Genomic DNA, 19,618 nt, shown 5'->3' on the forward strand with positions numbered 1-19,618 from the left:
CAACTCTTATTCCATGTCAACTTATGGCCTTCAACCTCTTATTCATTTATTTATAGTTTTTGTATTGCTGAGGATCAAACCCAGGGCCTTGAGCATTTTAGGCAAGCACACTCCTACTGAGCTTCAGTCCTCATGCCCTTCCTTTTTGAATCCTTCTATGGCTAAGGGCTTGTTCTCAAAGCAATCATTTATTTCTTCCAGTATCCTTTTGGCTATTTCGGTCTCTATGAGTATAAGATGGAAAAAATACAATTTTCTGATTATACTGTGATTCTTTATAAAGGCTGGGATGGCTAATGATTATGGTGATGCAAGGTGACTGTTTTATTTCATAGAAAATCTTGCTAAATCAGAATTAGGTGGGGATTTTTTGGGGGAAGGGAAATTTATTTAACATGTTGAGCTAAAATGTTGTCTTGCTGTATTGATAATAACCTCTCCTTTTAAATACCCAGCCTCCATTAAGCCCTTCAGTGTTGGTAAATTGGTAGAGAATGACCAGTTCTTACTGACACACTAAAATAGGCAAGTCAGTGGTTACAGCAAACACGTAGTCATTTAATCATAATGACTTACAGCTCTCCAGCTGCATTGTACAGGTCTGGACATCCATTGGAAAATTCTTCAGATCCATGGGGCAGGATAAAGTCAAGGTCAGTCTGAAAATCAAAAAAGGGAAACGTACTTTAAAATCTAATAAATCTAATGTTTAAGAGACAAAAATTCACTAACCATTAGCAAAGTATATTAATTCAAATATTAAAATGTATGCTTTCGGTCAATACTTTGTTTTAATGAAGAGTAGCCATTGATAACTTTACAACCTATTTTTAACATTTTATCATAAGCCCTTACTCTCTATTTTTCAACCTTTAGATTCTGAATATTTCTCACCTTCTAGATTCTTACTACTTCCCACAAGGATGCTAGAGTCAAGTTAAAATGCACACAAAGAGCAAAGACATAGGTTTATGATGTTTTAGAATTATAACCCAGATATATGTATCATGATGTGAAGGAAAAACTAATGATTCTCCTTCCATCAAATGGGCAAATGGATGGCTTCACAGACTTTTCATTTACCAATCCAGAAGGATGAATTAGCAACAGATTGTGGCATGCATTCTAGGATTTCCAGTTATAGAACAAGTAACCCTTGAGTGAAAACAAAACAAAAAGTCTTATGCAGTCTTTATTTCTGTGCACCCAGTGAAGTTAACTCTTCTCTCTTTCCTCATCCAACTTTTCTGAGATCTAGCCAACTCTACCTGGGTCTTAAATCAATCAGGGCATTCACTGAGCTACTATCTCTTTTTCATCATTTTTCTTTTGATTTCTCACGTGAATAGTGTATACCTCTTGCTCTAAAATTCTTTTTACTTTAAAGATTCAAGGAAATGAATTAGAATTGATAATAAACAAAGCTAGGCTACATTCTTTTAATTTTTATTAATTATAATTCATTTACCTTGTTCCCCAGCTGTAGACCCTTCCCCCATCCCCTCCAATCCCACCCTCCCTCTCTCCTCTTCTCCTATGCCCCTGCCCCTGTCCAATGATAGGGGCCTGCCCTGCCTCCCCTTCCATCTGGCCCTAGTCTATCAGGTCTTACCAGGACTGGCTTATTTGTCTTTCTCTGTGGACTGGTATGGCTGCTCCCCACTCAGGTGGAGATGATCAAAGAGCCAGTCCATGAGTTCATGTCAGAGATGGTCCCTGTTCCTATTATTGGGGAACCCTCTTGGAGACTGAACTGCCTTAGGCTACTTCTGTGCAAGAGTTCTAAGTTATCTCCATGCATGGTCCTCGTTTGGAGTATCAGTCTCAGAAAAGACCCCTATACCCACATATTTTTGGTTCTGTTGCTCTCCTTGTGGAACTCCTGTTCCTTCTAGGTCTTTCTATCACTTCCTTCTTTTGTAAGATTCCCTGCTCAGTGTTTGGCTATGCATCTCAGCACCTGCTTTGATACCCTCCTGGGTAGAGTCTTTCAAAGGCCCTCTGTGGTAGGCTCCTGTCTTGTTCCCTGTTTTCTCCCTCTTCCAATATCCCTCTCATTTGCCTTTCTGAATGAAGATTGAGCATCTTACTCAGGGTCCTCCTTCTTGCTTAGCTTCCTTTGGTATACATATTTTAGTATGATTATCCTATATTATATGTCTAATATCCACTTATAATTGATTATATACCATGTGTGTCTTTCTGCTTCTGGGATACTGCTTAAAACTACATTGTACCCAAAGCAAGATATTAAAACTTACTAAACATTTGTCTCTCATCTAGAAAGTTAGGAAGAAAAATGTATGATGTTTATTCCTATTTGACTCCAGTCCTGGAAGGAAACAGTTACCTGTTTTTCTCATTATAAATCAATCATCTTTCATATCCAAATTTTAGTGTGACTGTTACATTATCGCCCTAATCACCCTTGTCATTATGCTCATCCTCAACTACCCTCTTAATCTGCTTCTCTTTATTTCGTATGGTCTATTTTGTACTCTATTCAAACACAAACAAATTGCAGCACACATTTTTTTATTTTAATTTTTTACCATGTTCATAGCAGCTTTATTTTAATAGTCGGAACCTGGAAACAACCCATATATCCCTCAGTTGAGGAATGGATGCAGAAATTGTGGTACATTTACACAATGGAATACTACTCAACAACTAAAAACAAGGAAATCATGAAATTTCAGGCAAATTGTGGGATCTAGAAATGATCGTCTTGAGTGAGGTATCCTGTAAGCAGAAAGATACACATGGTATATACTCAAATATAAGTGGATATTGGACATATGATATAGGATAACCATACTAAAATCTGTACACCTAAGGAAGCTAATCAAGAAGGAGGACCCTGGGTAAGATGCTCAATCTTCATTCAGAAAGGCGAATGAGAGGGATATAAGAAGAGGGAGAAAACAGGGAACAGGACAGGAGCCTGCCACAGAGGGCCTTTGAAAGACTCCACCCAGGAGGGTATCAAAACATATGCTGAAATGCATAGCCAAATTTTGGGTAGAGTTCAGGGAATCTTATGAAAGAAGGGGGAAATAGATGGACCTAGAAGAAACAGTAGCTCCACAAGGGGAGCAACAGAACCACAATTTATTCATTATATATCCCGATTGAAGGCCCTTCCCTCAATTCCTCCCAGTCCCACCCTCCCTCCCTTTTCCCTCATCCCCTTCCCCTAGTCCACTGAAAGGGGGAGCTTTCCTCCTCTCCCATCTGCCCATAGCTTACTAAGTCTAACCAGGAATGCCTGGATCCTCCTCCTCTGTGTCCTGGCAAGACTGAATCATCAGGGGCAAGTGATCCAAGAGCAGGTAATCAAGCTCATGACAGAGGCAGCCCTTACTCCCCTTACTCGAGGACCAGCATGGAGACTGAGCTGTCAATCTGCTAAATCTGAGCAGGGGGTCTAGATCTTCTCCATGCACGATTGTTGGTTGGTGTATCAGTCTTTGCAGGACCCCCTGGGATCAGACATTTTTAGCTTTATTGGCCCAGCTTTATCTGTAATAACCAGAAGCTGGAAACAACCTACATGTCCCTCAACAGAGGAATGGATGCAGAAATTATGGCACATTCACACAATGGAACACTACTCAGTTATTAAAAACAAGAAAATCATGAAATTTGCAGGCAAATGGTTGGAACTAGAAAAGATCATGCTGAGAGAGGTAACTCAGATACAGAAAACAGGCATGGTATACACTCACTGATAACCAAATATTAGCCATATAATATAGGATCACCATATTAAAATCTACAGACAAAAAGAAGCTAAACACTAAGGAGGTCCCTAAGGAGGATGCCTAAATCTCATTCAGAATGGCAAAGAGGATAGACACCAGAACCAGTGGAAGACAGGAAACAGGATGGGAGTCTACTATAGAGGGTCCTCTGAAAGACTCCACCCAATAGGGCATCAAAACTGATGCTGAGACTCATGTCAAACTTCTGGCAGAGCACAGGGAGTCTTATGGAAGAAAGGTGGTATAGAAGGACATAGAGGCGGCAGGAGCCCCACAAGCATCACACATTTTAAAGTAATGAAAGATTGTTATTTGAATGGAGAATAAAGAGTCCATGTTGACGGTTGTCAGATGTATTAAAATACAGCAGTGATAGAGACAAGTACAACACAAAACAAAAATTATGGGAAAAATGTTTTCAGTCTTGGAAACAAATGCATCCTTATGTTAAAAGCAGATATTTTTAGTTGTTGAAAATATTTGTGGGTTTTTTTGTTTCGTTTTTATTCTTTATTTATTTTATTGTATCTGTGTTGACAAGTATAAGATTGCTTAAAAATACTCATAGAATCCATTATAAGCTTTGTCATCTTTAGGAAATGAAAAAAGTGTCTTTTCAAAATACTATCTGAAAGGCAAAATTAGAAAATTCTATTTTATTCAGTATTTTTTCATTATACTCTTATTATCAAATCCAGTGTTGCACCTCACTACTAAAGAAATAAACTGTCTTTTGGAGGGCAACCTAACAATCCAAACTCCTTGGTTACAATGGAAAGGTGCTTTTGAGTTGTAAACATCAGGCTTAAAATACCATCTTTAGACATAAAAAAAAATTATCAATTTTGGAGTTAAATTTTAGATATGAATATATGGATATCTATAGATACTTCCCAGTGTAAGGACTTCTTTTGAAAAAAAATGCAGTTTTCTTACTATTGCTACCATAATCCCTTCAAATTAGGACAATAAAAATAAGAAAAACCTCTAGCTAGTAAATAAATATATAACTGATTTTTAAAGCATGGAGTAGTGTTGACTTAAAAAGTTTCATGGGTTTAAATTAATTTGTTATTTTTTTTTCATTTTCAAAGGGATAATGTTTTCATCATACAATAATATGTTCTCTGACTTTTTTGTTGTAAATATTACTGTAAACACTTATTAAGTCTTAATTAGGCAGAAGGAATGATTTTTTGTAAGACTTACTGCACAATATTTTGAATTGAATGAGTAATATTTTATACATTTCAAAATTGCTGAAAGTGAATTCCAAATGTTCTCACCACAAAATAAATATTTGAGGTGATGATCAATTAACTAGATTTATTTAAATACTCCATATTGTAGTTATAAATCATAAAATTACTTTTGCCCCACAAATATGTACATAACTATATATTTTCAGTTTGAAAAGGAAAAAACTAACCTGTTTGGCTTATAACAATAATTAGGTGGTATGGATAATTAAAGTTAATCAACACCAGAAAATCTGAAAAGTACATTATAATCTTGAAAGCTTTATCTTTGAGCAATTAAAATGTAATAATAATGGAAGTGGATGTAGTTTAAAGAGTACACAGCTGTTATTTGTGACAAGTCAGTTCTGCTCTTCATCATTATAGGCTATGTGCACTGGATTCTTTTGCAAAGTGAAATGTCCACATTTGTTCAGAAAGCAGAGAAACTCTCACATAATTACTCCTGCCTTTGTGTCAGATCTAACAATCCCACAGGGACACAGAATTTTATTAACAGCACAGATGACTGAACACACTGAGAAAAATTCTCCACAAACGTGAAGCTATCTGTGAATCCTGTCTCAGATGAAAGCTCACTGAGTGGTATTTTTTTCCCTTTTGCTTACCTACATTCCTTTCAAGATAGGTTTTACATTTGGAACAAAATGAGCACCAATAGTCAGAGGGTTAGTAGCTGTACACTTAGTTAAATCATGTTGTTGGGAGAGCAAATGGGAAGGGACTGTAAAATCTAATTGGTCCTGCATAGATTGCAGAGTCCCAAATTTACGATGTCTGGTTTAACATGCACCTGGAGACCTAGTTTTTTTTTAATTTCTTTCTCCTCTTTTTCTTTGGCATATATATTGTACAGAGTAAAATGACAGAAATATAAAATTGCAGTTTGATGACCTTTCAAATTGATATCTACCTTCTTTGGTAAACAGTCTGATCCAGATTTATAACACTCACATAATCCCAGAACATTCCCTGTACTTTCTTTCCAAACCAGAACCACCCCCCCAAATAAGTATCACCTCATTTTTCCTGTTTGTTTTATTTTTATTTTTTATTTATTCACTTTATGTCCTGATCATGGCCCCCTCCCCTTGTTTTCTCTGCATCTCACCCTCCCTCCCTCTTACCAACCATTGCCCTCCCCTAGTCCTCAGAAAGGGGAGCCCTCTTCCCCTACCAACTGAACCTAGCCTATTAGGACTGCCTGCATCCTCTTCCTCTGAGGCCTGGCATCAAATAGCGAGATTAAATATGATTTAAAATTTTTAAACTGATTATTATTTTGTACCAAGATTCAGAAATTGCACTAAACAAGTTTCTTGTAAAAAACTCCCCCTTTCAGTGGACTAGAGAATGGGGATGAGAGCAAGAGGGAGTGAGGGTGGGATTGGGGGAGTTGAGGGAGGGGGGGTTCAATGAGGATATATAATGAAAGAAGAAAAAAATAAAATTAGATAAGGATATGCTCTACATATGTGGATAGTTTTAAAAAAGCTAAATAGCTAGGATCAGATGGGAGGGGAGGAGGAACTCCCCTATTAGTGGACTTGGAGAGGAGCATTGGAGGAGATGAGGGAGGGTGGGATTGGCAGGTAATGAGGGAGACAGCTACAGCTCGGATACAAAATGAATAAACTGTAATTAATATAAAAACTAAAATTTAAAAAATCATATATAAAAAACAAAACCAGTAATAAAATGTGATAAATTTTGGTGAATTTCAGAGTTAAATATTTTATTTAAAATTCACTTATTCCAATTTTTTTCTGAAACTCAAGCTTCACACTAGCCAACACTGTTAATAGCATGCGAAATTTTTCCCTTCTCTGTAACCTGAAATACAAAGACCATTGAACCTAAACACAATGATCTTTAGACAGCCTTCTTCCTTTTTTTTTTTCTAATTTTTTATTAATTACACTTTATTCATTTTGTATCCCCCTCATAAGCCCCTCCCTCCTCCCCTGCCGATCCCACCCTCCCTCCCCTTTCTGCATGCATGCCACTCCCCAAGTCCACTGATAGGGGAGGTTCTCCTAAGCAAAAGAGAGGACCCTAACTAAAATGTTCAATCCCCATCCTGAAAGGCAAAGAGGATGGACATCAGAAGAAAAAGAAAATAGGAAACAACCTCGGAACCCGCTACAGAGGGCCTCTGAAAGCCAGAAGAAAACAGGAAACAACCTTGGAACCTGCCACAGAGGGCCTCTGAAAGCTTCTGCAGTATAGACTGTCAAAGCAGATGCTGAGCCTGATGGCCAACTGATGGGCAGAGTGAATGGAATTTTATGTAAGAAGTGGGAAATAGTAAGAGCTGGAGGGGACGGGAACTCCACAAGCAGAGCAACAGAACAAGATAATTTGAACACAGGGAACTTCCCAGAGACTCATACTCCAACCAAGGACTATTCGTGGAGATGACCTGGAACCCCTGCACAGGTGTAGCCCATGGCAGTTCAGTGTCCAAGTGGTTTACATAGTAATGGGAAGAGGGACTGCCTCAGACATAATCTGATTGGCCTGCTCATTGATCACTTCCCCCTGAGGGGGGAGCAGCCTTACCAGGCCACAGAAGATGACAATGCAGCCACTTTTGATGAGAACTGATAGACTAAGATCAGAAAGGAGAGGAGAACCTCCCCTATCAGCCTTCTTCCTTTTTATTTCTGTTACTGAACTCATTTCCTAAAGCATTATCATTCATTTTCCTACTGTCAATGCACACATATGTATGTACATACATATTCAGAGAAACACCCACAAAAGTCCCAGAGGCCATAGATCTTTAGTGAGAGCAATAAGGTGAAGAAACATTTAGACTTCAAAGGTAAAGAATAAAGCAAAATACAGAAACCCCATTTCCCCACCTTCCATATGTTTTCTTTCCTCTGCTATTCAGTTCACCAAGCTCATAAAACCAACTCTTGAGGTTATATTTTGCTCAAAGCTTAAATTATTGGTAGCTAACATATTTTAAATAGTTTATTATCTTTATCTTGTTTTAAATAAAATATTGTTTTGTATTTTTTTTAATATTTTGTGATGTTTCTCCTTTACTACTATGCAAGTTCATAAAGGCTAGACTTTTCTTTCACAGTCTAAAAACTATTCCTTGCACAAATATGAATTCAAGAAATATTTGTTAAACAAATGAATTAATCAGCACCCTGGAACCCTATGGGACAGTTTCAGATTTTCATTCTATGGGACCAGGGAATAACAATGGTTTTAAAAGGGAGAAGTCTGGTTATCAGAGCCCACAGAGTGTAACTAAATTACAGGACTATCAAAGGAATGCAGGAAAGCTTGTTAGTTGCTAGCAGATTTTTCATTAAAAATAAACTGAATAAATCCTAAGCAAAGTGCCAAAATGTACTGTCTGTCCATGAGCCACAATTAGGCAGCTGGGTCCAAAACCAAGGCTGGTCATGCATTGTGAGAACAATGGAAATCAATAATTTAAAACAACAACGTGATGGCAGACAGGATGGTTCTTGAGTCTTAAAGCAATTATGACTCATAAGAAGCTAAGTGTTAGAACTGGGGAACTATTCCAGTAAGAGTTCTTTTTTTTTTAATTTTATTTTTCTTTTTAGTTACATTTTGTTAACTCTGTGTCCCAGCTGTATCCCGCTCCCTCATTCCCTCCCCAACCCCGCACTCCCTCCCTGGTCTCCTCCCTGCCCCTTTCCAAGTCTACTGATAGGGGAGGACCTCCTCCCCTTTCATTTGACCCTGTTTTATCAGGTACCTTCAGGGCTGGCTGCAAAGTCCTCCTCTGTAGCCTAACAGACTGCTCCTCCCCTGGCGGGGGGGGGGGGGTCAAACAGCCTGCCCTTGAGATCCTGTTAGAAATAATCCGTGTTCCCCTTACTTTGGAAAACTACTTGGTTACTGAGCTACCACGGGCCACATCCGAGCAGAAGTTCTAGGTTATATCCATAGATGGTCCTTGGTTGAGTGTCAGTCTCAGAAAAGACCCTGTGCCCGGATATATTTGGTCCTTGTGGAGCTCCTATCCTTTCCATATCATACTAACTTCCCTTCTTTCATATGATTCCCTGCACTCTGCCGAGGGTTTGGTTATGAGTCTTAGTGTCTGCTTTGAAACACTGCTAGGTAGAGTTCTAAGGGAAAAAAAATACCATTAGAAGAGAATGTGGACTTTCAGGTAGAAATGCACATTTTAATGTGTTATCTGCTTTCCATAAAGCAAATGTTTGCAATGTGCTATTCTGGAAGAGTTAGATCTAGTGGATACACTAATTTGTCTTGTTTAAAAAGGGCAGAGGATCTTTCTGTTTTCAGGAAGGGAATAGAGCTTCCTGGATATTGTTATTGTTCTTCTGTTAGGGGTCATGTTTTGTGCACAGCAAACCATGGCACATGGGTACTTCAGAGAGGACACTACATATGGTGCTCTTTTAATACCAAAATATTTATTTAAAAATGGATCATAATGGAAATACAAAGATTCATGATATTTCTGGTTGCCTGCTATAGGTCAAGCATTCTCATTCTCATATAATCGTGGAGAACCATCATATAAGGCAGACAGACTTGTCCCTGATTTTGAGATAACCAAATTAATGCTCACAAACTCCCATACTTAAACTGATACCAAAGACTGTTGACTTCTCATCTACCATGTTTTCTGTTTCAGAAAGGAACCTGTTACTTAGATATTATTCTCCCTTTTTTTTTTTTTTTTTTTTTAGCCGGCAGAATTGGCCAGACTTTTTAGTGGTCTTGTGTCTCCTTAAAAGTACTAGTTTCATAATTTCTCAGGCATCAGAACTGACATGACTTCAGAGATCTGGTGATAGATACAGCTTACTCACTCATAAAACAGCTATTCACTGAATCTCCTGGCTTCCTTGTTACCCTCATAATCATGCTGCTTGATATTTCTGTGATTCTGAAGTATAAAAGTAAAGACTTTCCTTTTGTAGGTGAATCTACTCTCTTGATTCTGATGAAAACCTAAAGAACAAGTAATAGAATTTTTTAAAATGATAGACTTCCTGGCAAATGGCGCATAAAGATCTTTTAGTTATTACACCCCACCCCATAAAGGCTATGCACTGGCTAGTTTTTATGTCAATTTGATCCAAGCTAGGGTCATCTGGGATGGAAGAATATCAGTTGAAGAAATGCCTCCATAAGACTGGCTTGTTGGTAAGTCTGTAGGAAGTTTTCCTGATTGATGTAGGAAGGCCAAAATTACTGTGGTGGGGACAACTGGGACTGGTGGTCCTATAAGAAAGAAGTTTGAGCAAGGGATGAAGAGCAAATCAGAAAGCAGCACTCCTCCATGGTCTCTGCTTCAGTTCCCATCTCAAGGTTCCTACCTTGACCTTCTGCCCTTACACCTCTGGATGATGGGCTACAATGCTGTAAACCAAATAAACTCTTTTCTTCCACAAGCTGCTTTTGGTCATGGTGTTTTAGCATGGCACTAGAAACACTAACTAAGATAGCATTATAGTCCAATGTTCTAGAATATAAATCATTCTCTTCTTGAGAACATAAGGATGGCTTCACTTGTAATGTTTGGATCTGCTAAGTTGTTCCTCTGTGTATCCTAAAATTCCTGAAACATGTGTCAGTCTAGTATTGGAATGATTTGACAGGATACAGTGAGGGTTAAACAAGAATGTCATCATAACCCATTTAGACCCTAAATGTGGAAATATCCTAGGAGCAACTTTGACATGAAAGGTGCACCCCAAAGGTGCGGGGAGATTGCTTAGAGGTTAAAAATAATTTTTCTTCCAAAGGACCAGGCATTAATTTCCAGCACCCAAATGTCAGCTCACAACTCAAAATGCATATAGGCAAAACATTCACATACATAAAATAAAATAAATGAATCCTGTTTAATATATACCATTAATAAGACTGACATATTGAGAGAGGGAGTGAGAGTGAGAGAGAATTAGTGCATTAAAATATCCTACTAGCTCGGTTGTTTTTAGCATTTTGAGTTAATCTTTGGTGGATATGAGCATCATCTGAAGGACTTTTGTGAGAATTCACATTCTCAGGCACTTTTAATGAGAAGTTCAGGTAGGACTGATGACATCCCACAAGCTACTTTAAGAAACACTATTTCACATGTCCCAAGGGATGACTACACTGTCAAATAATAAGCTAAAAGAAAGAAGTTTTATAAAGTAAATAAGAGAGAGATTGAGAATGGAGTTAGCAACTTTTTAGGAGCATTACCCTTTGTCTTTGGGAAAATTTTTTTTCTACACCAGAGAAGGACACATAGTGCAGGTAGGCTGCTATGTGATTGTATTAGAACAATGAGACAAAAAAAAGATAATTGAGGTCACCCTAGAGAGCATATTGGTAGAGTCTGGGCAACAAAGCACTCCACCTAGCCTGTAACTGTATATAGCAATAGTTTGGATAGTTTGGCAATGTTTGAGGATACCTTATGTCAAACACTTGAAATAAGACACTTGTTCAACTATGTAGATAGCTTTATTCTTAATAGCCAGAAACTGGAAACAACTGAAATGTCCCTCAACCCAAAGAATAGATAAAGAAAATGTAGTACACATTGGAGCATTACTCAGTTGTTTAAAAATAAAATGGTTTCTAATTGCCATTGCAGGCTTATGGATGGAACTAGAAAAAAAAAATATCAGCCTGAGTGAGGATCCAGATCCAGAAAGACATCTATGGTATGTACTCACTTATAAGTGGATATTAGCCATACCATGCTACAATCCACAGAACCAGAACCAGAGAAGTTAATTAACAAAGAGGTCTCAAAATGGAAGCATGGATCTCACTAGGAAAGAGAAATAGAAAAAAAATTGTGCTTGTGGACTGAGGGTTGATAACAGAAGGGTTTGAGCAGTGGGGTTAGTATTGGGAGAGCATTTGTGGGGAAGTGATGTAGAAACCTAGTGAAATGGAAACTCCTCGGAATCTAAGAGAGTAACCATAGTAAAAGTCTCTTAGCAATGGGAGATATGGAGCCCAGACCAACCATCCTCTATAATCAGGAAAGCCTCCCAGTAGTGGTCCTGGGGCATCATTCAAGCCACCAAACCTTCAACCTCCAACTTGTCCTGACTGAAAGATGTGCTGGGGCAATGGTTGTGGGGTAATTTGTGAGAGTGACCAACTAATGGCTGGTCCAACTGGAGGGCCATACCACGAGAGGGAATCAATGTATAACACTGTGTGGATGGCTAGTACAGAGGCTGGATAACACAGAGACCCAGGATAGAACAAAATATGACTGGAAAAAGTCGGTGAAATTATTTGTAATGATATTCTGCTATATTCATAGACTGGTGCTAGCCTGATTGTCATGAAAAAATTATCAGTCCAGCAACCAATAGGAGCAGATACAGAGACACACAAACACTAGGTGAAGCCAGAGGAACCCCAAAGAAGAGAGTGAGGAAGGATTCTAGTAGCCAAAAGGGTTGAGAGTACCATGAGAGCACGGCCCACAGAATTAAACAAGCAGAACTCATGAGGCTCACAGAAACTGGAGCAGCAATCCTGGATGCTCTATAGGTCTGAGCTAACTCCTCTGCATATATGTCATGGTTGTGTAGCTTGTTGTTCTCATGGGACTCTTAACCATGGTAGAGGGCATCTCCGACTTTTTTGACTGTGCTTGGAAACCTTTCCTCTACTGAGTTTCCTTGTCCAGACTTGATAGGAGGGTTTGTGCCTATGCTATTGTAACTTGATATGCCACTAGTTTGATATCCCTAGGAAGCCTGCTCCCTCTCTCTCTCTCTCTTTCTCCCCTCTGAAATGAAACAGAGGGGGAGTGGGGCCTGTGAGTAGTGGGAGAACTAGGAGGTATGAAATGAAGGTAGAGGAAACTGCAGTAGGGATATAATGTGACATATATAACTAAAAATTAATAATTTCTACAAGGAGATTATACTTTTACATGGGAATATGTAATAATTGCGAGTTTATTCTCCAACTTTTTTTGAGGCAGAGTATCACTGTATAGTTCTTACTGGCATAGAATCCACCATGCAAACCAGGCTAGTCTCCACCTCACAGAGATCAGCCTGCCCCTGCCTCCAAGTGCTGGGAATAAAGGTTTTCACACCACACCCAGTATTCTTCAACTTTTAAATGTTTTTTCCAAGACTCCATTAAAAGAGTCTTATTTTCCTTTACATAAACATTTTTTATAAAGTAAATCATTCCTCTGAAATGAATGGACTTAGGGACCTATCTTTGGGACCTAGATAAGCACTCACACTGAGTAACATCCTAAATCCAGAAAAAGGTGTCTTGAACTACTCAGTTGATGCAGCTGAAAATGAAGGTACACACACACAAGGAGCTCTCCTTTAAAACACAACAAAATAATTATAGCCCAAATCTGGCCAGACGAGGGGAAAGAATAAAATAATTAAACTCATCCTTATGTAAACACTATATTGATATTTCTACTTTGAGTTTACTCATCATATACCCTATGGAAAATATACTGCTCGCTCACCCCATGCCTCATCTGGACTCATGATCTCCTGGCCCATGGACTACAAGTACAAGGGAAAGAAGACTATTTCATGGAGTGGCTCTCCCATTGAGCAGGGAACTTTAGTAATGTAGCCTTCATAAATCAATACCCACGTTTTGAATGGGATATTCCAGTGATACAGCTGTTTCTGAGAACCAATGTTCCTGGAAGTAGCTCTTATACCCATGTGGCTGTAGGTAAACTCGATGAATTCTTTGAATCACAAAGCTCCCCTTGAATAGAGTCCTTTCTCTGTTCTGTGTTCTGTCATGAATGACAGGAGTGAGGTGAATAGACAAATGTTTGTGCCTCTCTACCCAGGAACAGTCATACAGGAGATAGCAATTTGAAATCACGACAGTCACTAAGTTTACTTTTTTCGGCATCTATTTATTTATTTATTTATTTATTTACTTATTTATTTATTTATTTATTTATTTATTTATCTATCTATCTATTCATTTATTTATTTATTTATCCATTTATATATCTATCTATTTATTTATTTATTTATCTATCTATTTCTGAGATACTTACTTTAATTTTATTTATTGTTATTATCATACATTAAAATGTATTCAATTTGTATCCCTGTTGTGGCCCCTACACTAGCCTCCTCCCAATCCCACAGTCCCACCCTCTTCTCCCCCTATGACCCTCCACTGGTCCACTGATAGGGGAGGTCTTCCTCCCCTTCTATCTTATTCTAGCCAGTCAGGTCTCATCAGGACTGGTTGCATTATCTTTCTCTTTGGCCTGGCAAGTCTGCACCCACAAGGGAGAGGTGATCAGAGAACCTGCCACTGAGTTCATGCCAGAGAAAGCTCCTGCTCCCCTTACTAGGGAACCCACTTGGAGAATGAGTCTATGGGCTACATCCGAGTTGGGGTTTTAGGTCCTCCCTAGTCATTGTACTTGTTTGGGGTATGCTTCTCTCCAAGACCCCAAGGGTTTAGTTTTTATGGTTCTGTTGGTCTCCTTTTGGAGCTTCTGACCCTTCCAGGTCTTTCTATCTCCCCCTGCCTTCATAAAATTCCATGCATTCTACCCAAAGATTGGCAGTGAGTCTCAGCCTCTGCTTTAATACCTCCATGTTTATAGTCATTCAGAGGCCCTGTATGGCAGGTTCATGTCCTGTTCCCTGTTTTCCCTTGTTTCTGCTCTCTATCGCATTTATTCTATTGAATGAGGATGAGCATTTTTCCTAGGGTCTTCCTTGTTGTTTAGCTTCCTAAGGAGTTTAGATTTTAGTATATTTATCCTATATTATATGTCTAATAACCATTTATGAGTGAGTATATAACATGTGTGTCTTTCTGTTTCTGGGCTGCATCACTCAAGATGACCTTTTCTAGTTCCCACCATTTGCTTGCAAATTTCACGACGTCCTTGTTTTTAATACCTGAGTAGAATTCCATTGTCATAAATATACCACAATTTCTTATCCATTCCTCCACAGAGAAACATCTAGGTTTTTTTTCCAGATTCTGGCTATTAGGAATAGAACTATAACAAACATGGTTGAGGAAATGTCCTTGTTGTGTATATGGGCATATTTTGGATATATGCCTAGGAGTGGTACAGTTGGATCTTGAAGTAACACTATACCTAATTGTCTGAGAAACCGCCAGATTGATTTCCAAAGTGGTTGTACAAGTTTACATTCCCACCAGCAATGGAGGAGGATTCCGCTTTCTCCATATGCTCTCCTGCATGTGTTGGCACTTGAGTTTTGATATTAGTCATTCTTATGGATGTAAGGTGAAATCTCAGGGTAGTTTTGATTTGCATCTCTGTGATGACTAAGGAAGTTGAACATTTCTTTAAGTGTTTCTCTGCCATTCAATGTTCCTCTATTGAGAATTTCATGTTAATTCTACACTCTATTTTTAAAATTGGATTACTTGGTTCATTAGTGTTTAACTTCTTAAGTTTTTATACATGCTGGATATTAGCCCTCTATCAGGTATAGGGTTGGTAAAGATCCTTTCCCAATCTGTAGGTTGTCCTTTTGTTCTGACAACAGTGTCTTTTCAGTTTCATGATATCCCATTTACTGATTGTTGATCTTAGAGCCTGTGCTGTTAGTATTCTGTTAAAGAAGTTGTGTCCTGTACCAATGAGTTCAAGGTTCTTCCCCACTTTTTCTTTTAACAGATTTCATATGTCTGATTTTATATTGAGGTCTTTGATGCATTTGGACTTTAGTTTTGTGTAGGATGATAAGTATGGATCTATTTGCATTTTTCTACATGTAGACATACAGTTAGAACAACACCATTTTTTGAATTTGCTATGTTTGTTCCATTGTATTGTATTGTATTGTATTGTATTGTATTGTATTGTATTATATTGTATTTTTTTTGTCAAAAATCAAGAATCCATTATTGTGAGAGTTTATTTATGGGTCTTTTATTCAATCCATTGATCCTACATTCTTTTTCTATGCCAGTACCATGCAGTTTTTATTACTGGTGCTCTATAGTACAGCTTGAGATCATGGATGAAGATACCTCCAGAATATCTGTTAGGTACAGCATTGTTTTAACAATTCTGAATTTTTTGTTTTTACATATGAAACTGAGAATTATTCTTTCAAGTTCTGTAAAGAATTGTGTTGGTGTTTTGATGGGAATTGCATTGAATCTGTAGATTGATTTTGATAGGATGGCCATTTTCACTATATTAATCGTACTGATCCATGAGCATGGGCGATCATTCTGTCTTCTGATATCTTCTTAGATTTTCTTTTTTCAGAGACTTGAAGTTTTTTATTTTATTTTTATTTTTTATTTTTTTATGCAGGTCTTTCACTTGCTTGGTTAGAGCCACACTAAGGTACTTTATGTTATTTGTGGCTATTGTAAAATATGTTTTTTTCCATAATTTCTTTCTCAGCCCTTTAGTTTTTTGTATACAGGAGTGCTACTGATTTTTTTTGAGTTAATTTTGTATCCAGCCACTTTGCTGAAGGTATTTATCAGCTGAAGAAGTTCTCTAGTAGAATTTTTGGAGTCATTAGTGTATACTATCATATCATCTGCAAATAGTGATACTTTGACTTCTTCCTTTCCAAGTTGTATTCCCTTGATCTCCTTTAATTGTCTTATTGCTCTGGCTAGGACTTCAAATACTATATTGAAGAGATATGGAGAGAGTGGGTGGCCTTGCCTTTTCCCTCATATCAGTGGGATTGATTTAAGTTTCCCTCCATTTAATTTGATGCTGGCTATAGCTTGCTGTATATTGTCTTTACTATATTTAGGTATGTGCCTCATACCCCTGATCGCTCCAAAACTTTAAACACGAATGGCTGTTTGATTTTTTTCAAATGCTTTTTCAGCATCTAAGGAGATGATCATGTGATTTTTTCCCTTCTGTTTGTTTATGTGGTAGATTATATTAATGGATTTCTGTATACCAGCCCTGCATGCCTGGGATGAAGCTTATTTGGTTATGGTGGGTGATATCTTTTATGTGTTCTTGGATTCGGTTTGGGAGACCTTTTTTTTTAGGTTTTAAATTTTGCTTTTTTTTTAATTTTATTTTTTTCTTATCAGTTACATTTTATTAACTCTGTAACCCAGCTGTATCCCGCTCCCTCATTCCCTCCCAATACCATCCTCCCTCCCTCATCTCCACTGTGCCCCTTTCCAAGTCCACTGATGGGGGGGACCTCCTCCCCATTCATCTGATCCTGTTTTATCAGGTATCTTCAGGACTGGCTGCAAAACCCTCCTCTGTGGTCTAACAGGACTGCTCATCCCTTGGGTGGGGGGGGAGGTCAAAGAGCCAGCCATTGAGTTCTTGTTAGAAATAGTCCTTGTTCCCCTCACTATGGGAAACCAATTGGTTACTGAGTTACCACAGGCTACATCCGAGCAGAGGTTCTAGGTTATATCCATGCATGGTTCTTGGTTGAATGTCAGTCTCAGAAAAGACCCTGTGCCCAGATTATTTGGTCCTTGTGGAGCTCCTATCCTTTCCCCATCAGACTAACTCCCCTTCTTTCATATGATTCCCTGTACTCTGCTGAAGGTTTGGTCATGAGTCTTTGTATCTGCTTTGAAAACACTGCTAGTTAGAGTCTTTCCGATGCTCTCAGTAGACTCCTGTCATATGTTCAATGCACATCCCATCTGTCTTTCTAAATGAGGGTTGATCATCTTACCCCATGTCTGCTCTCTTGATTATCTTTTTTAGGTGTATAGATTTCATTATGTTTATCATATCTTATAGGTCTATGTAAGTGAGTATATACTGTGTTTGTCTTTCTCCTTTTGGGATATTTCACTCAAAATGATCTTTTCTAGATCCCACCATTTGCCTGCAAATTTCATGATTTCCTCCTTTTTGATTGCTGAGTAGTATTCCATTGTGTAAAAATAGGGTTGGGAGAATTTTGTTGAGTATTTTTACACCAATGTTCATAAGAGAGATAGGTCCTAAGTTTTCCTTTTTTTGTTGTGCCTTTGTGTGGTTTAGGTATCAAGTATACTGTGGTTTCACAGAATGAGTTTGGTAATGTTCCTCATGTTTCTATTTTGTGGAACAGTTTGAAGAGTATTAGTGTCAGCTCTTTTTTGAATGTCTGGTAGAATTCTGTGCAGAAATATCTGGCGCTGGGCTTTCTTTGGCAGGAAGACTTTTGATGAGTGCTTTTATTTCCTTGGGAGATATGGACTGTTTAATCCATTTATATGATCTTGGTTTAGCTTTGGTAAGTGGAATATATCAAGAAAATTGTCCATTTCATTTACATTTTCCAATTTTGTTGCACATTAGATTTTGAAGTAAGACCTAATGTTTCTTTGAATTTCCTCAATGTCCGTCATTATGTCCCCCTTTCTTTGTTTCCAATTTTGCTGATTTGGATAGTTTCTCTCTGCTTCTTAGTTTGGCTAAGGCTTTGTCTATCTTGTTGATTTTCTCAAAGGACCAGCTCATGGTTTCAATGATTCTTTGAATTGTTTTATTTGTTTCAAATTTATTGTTTTCAGCCCCAAGCTTCATCATTTCCAACCTTCTACTTCTCTTAAGTGTGAACCAAGTTTACTTTTAGCAAAAAGCTAAAGTGGGATATCCAGAACCATACTAATTATTTTCTGAAAAAAGATGCAATTATCACTTCCATTATTAGGTATTTGCTTCCCCCGACATAGAAAACAAAAGACAAAGAAAGTACTTGATTTGTTCAAAGTGTGGAAATTGAATGGAATCTGGATGTGCTAGGCACTGATTAGAAAATATATACTTGTATAATTTAGGGTGGGTGGCAGGTAGAATTGTCTCTCACTTCCTTTTTTTACCTTTAAAAAAATCATTGCACCTTTAGTATGAATGGGTAACTGAAAAATATTACAGTTCTGAGAAATGTTAAATGAATTCATACAGTTACTTAGTAATATTGTATCTGAATCCAAGTCTCCTGGCCCTCATAACTGACATTTATTTCCATAACATTTTATCATTCATGGCCTAGCTTACTTTCTGCTTTATATCTTTAATCTGACTAGTCAATACCCCTACTGAAATGAGACACCTTTTGTTGTTGTTTTATTGTTCTTTGAAGTAACTCAGTTATTATCAATAGCTATGCTCCAGGAGTATAGAAAAGTACATAATTATCTATAGACCTAATTATCTGTCTTTAATTACTGTCCAATGATCACATCACAACTTCGATAGTACAGATGTTTGTTTGTAGTTTTAAATGTTTCAAACGTGGTGTACCTTGTAGACAGATTATCAACCTTTGCAAATGTACAAAACTTCCCCCTTTTAAAATGCAGTGTATTTCTTCTAGAGTGATAGTTCTTCGCCTATGAGTTGTGACCCCTTTGGCAAACTATTGTCTCCAAAAATATCTACATTACAATTCATAACAGTAGAAAAATACAGTTATTAAATATCAATGCAAATAATTTTATGGTTGGGGGTCACCACAATATAAGGAACCTTATTAAGGAAAGATTGAGAATTACTGCTCTAGAATATAGTCTGGGAGAATGCACCAAAATAATTTATATGTCTTGAAAGAGCAATTGGCTAGATATGTAAGTGCATCTGTAGCC

The 19,618-nt window shown here is 37.8% G+C and overlaps 1 protein-coding gene across 1 annotated transcript in view; it reads right to left on the reverse strand.

Moving 5' to 3' along the window:
- The window catches only part of Glra2 (glycine receptor alpha 2), a 246,604-nt gene that overhangs the window by 143,531 nt on the left and 83,455 nt on the right, over positions 1-19,618 (reverse strand). The window contains exon 6 of the mRNA XM_055606743.1: positions 577-659. Within this exon, the coding sequence (XP_055462718.1) occupies positions 577-659 (83 nt within the window). The remainder of the gene's footprint in view (positions 1-576; positions 660-19,618) is intronic.

The sequence above is a fragment of the Psammomys obesus genome, unplaced genomic scaffold (assembly GCF_907164565.1).
Source record: "Psammomys obesus unplaced genomic scaffold, mPsaObe1.curated_primary_1811, whole genome shotgun sequence".
Lineage (NCBI taxonomy): Eukaryota > Metazoa > Chordata > Mammalia > Rodentia > Muridae > Psammomys > Psammomys obesus.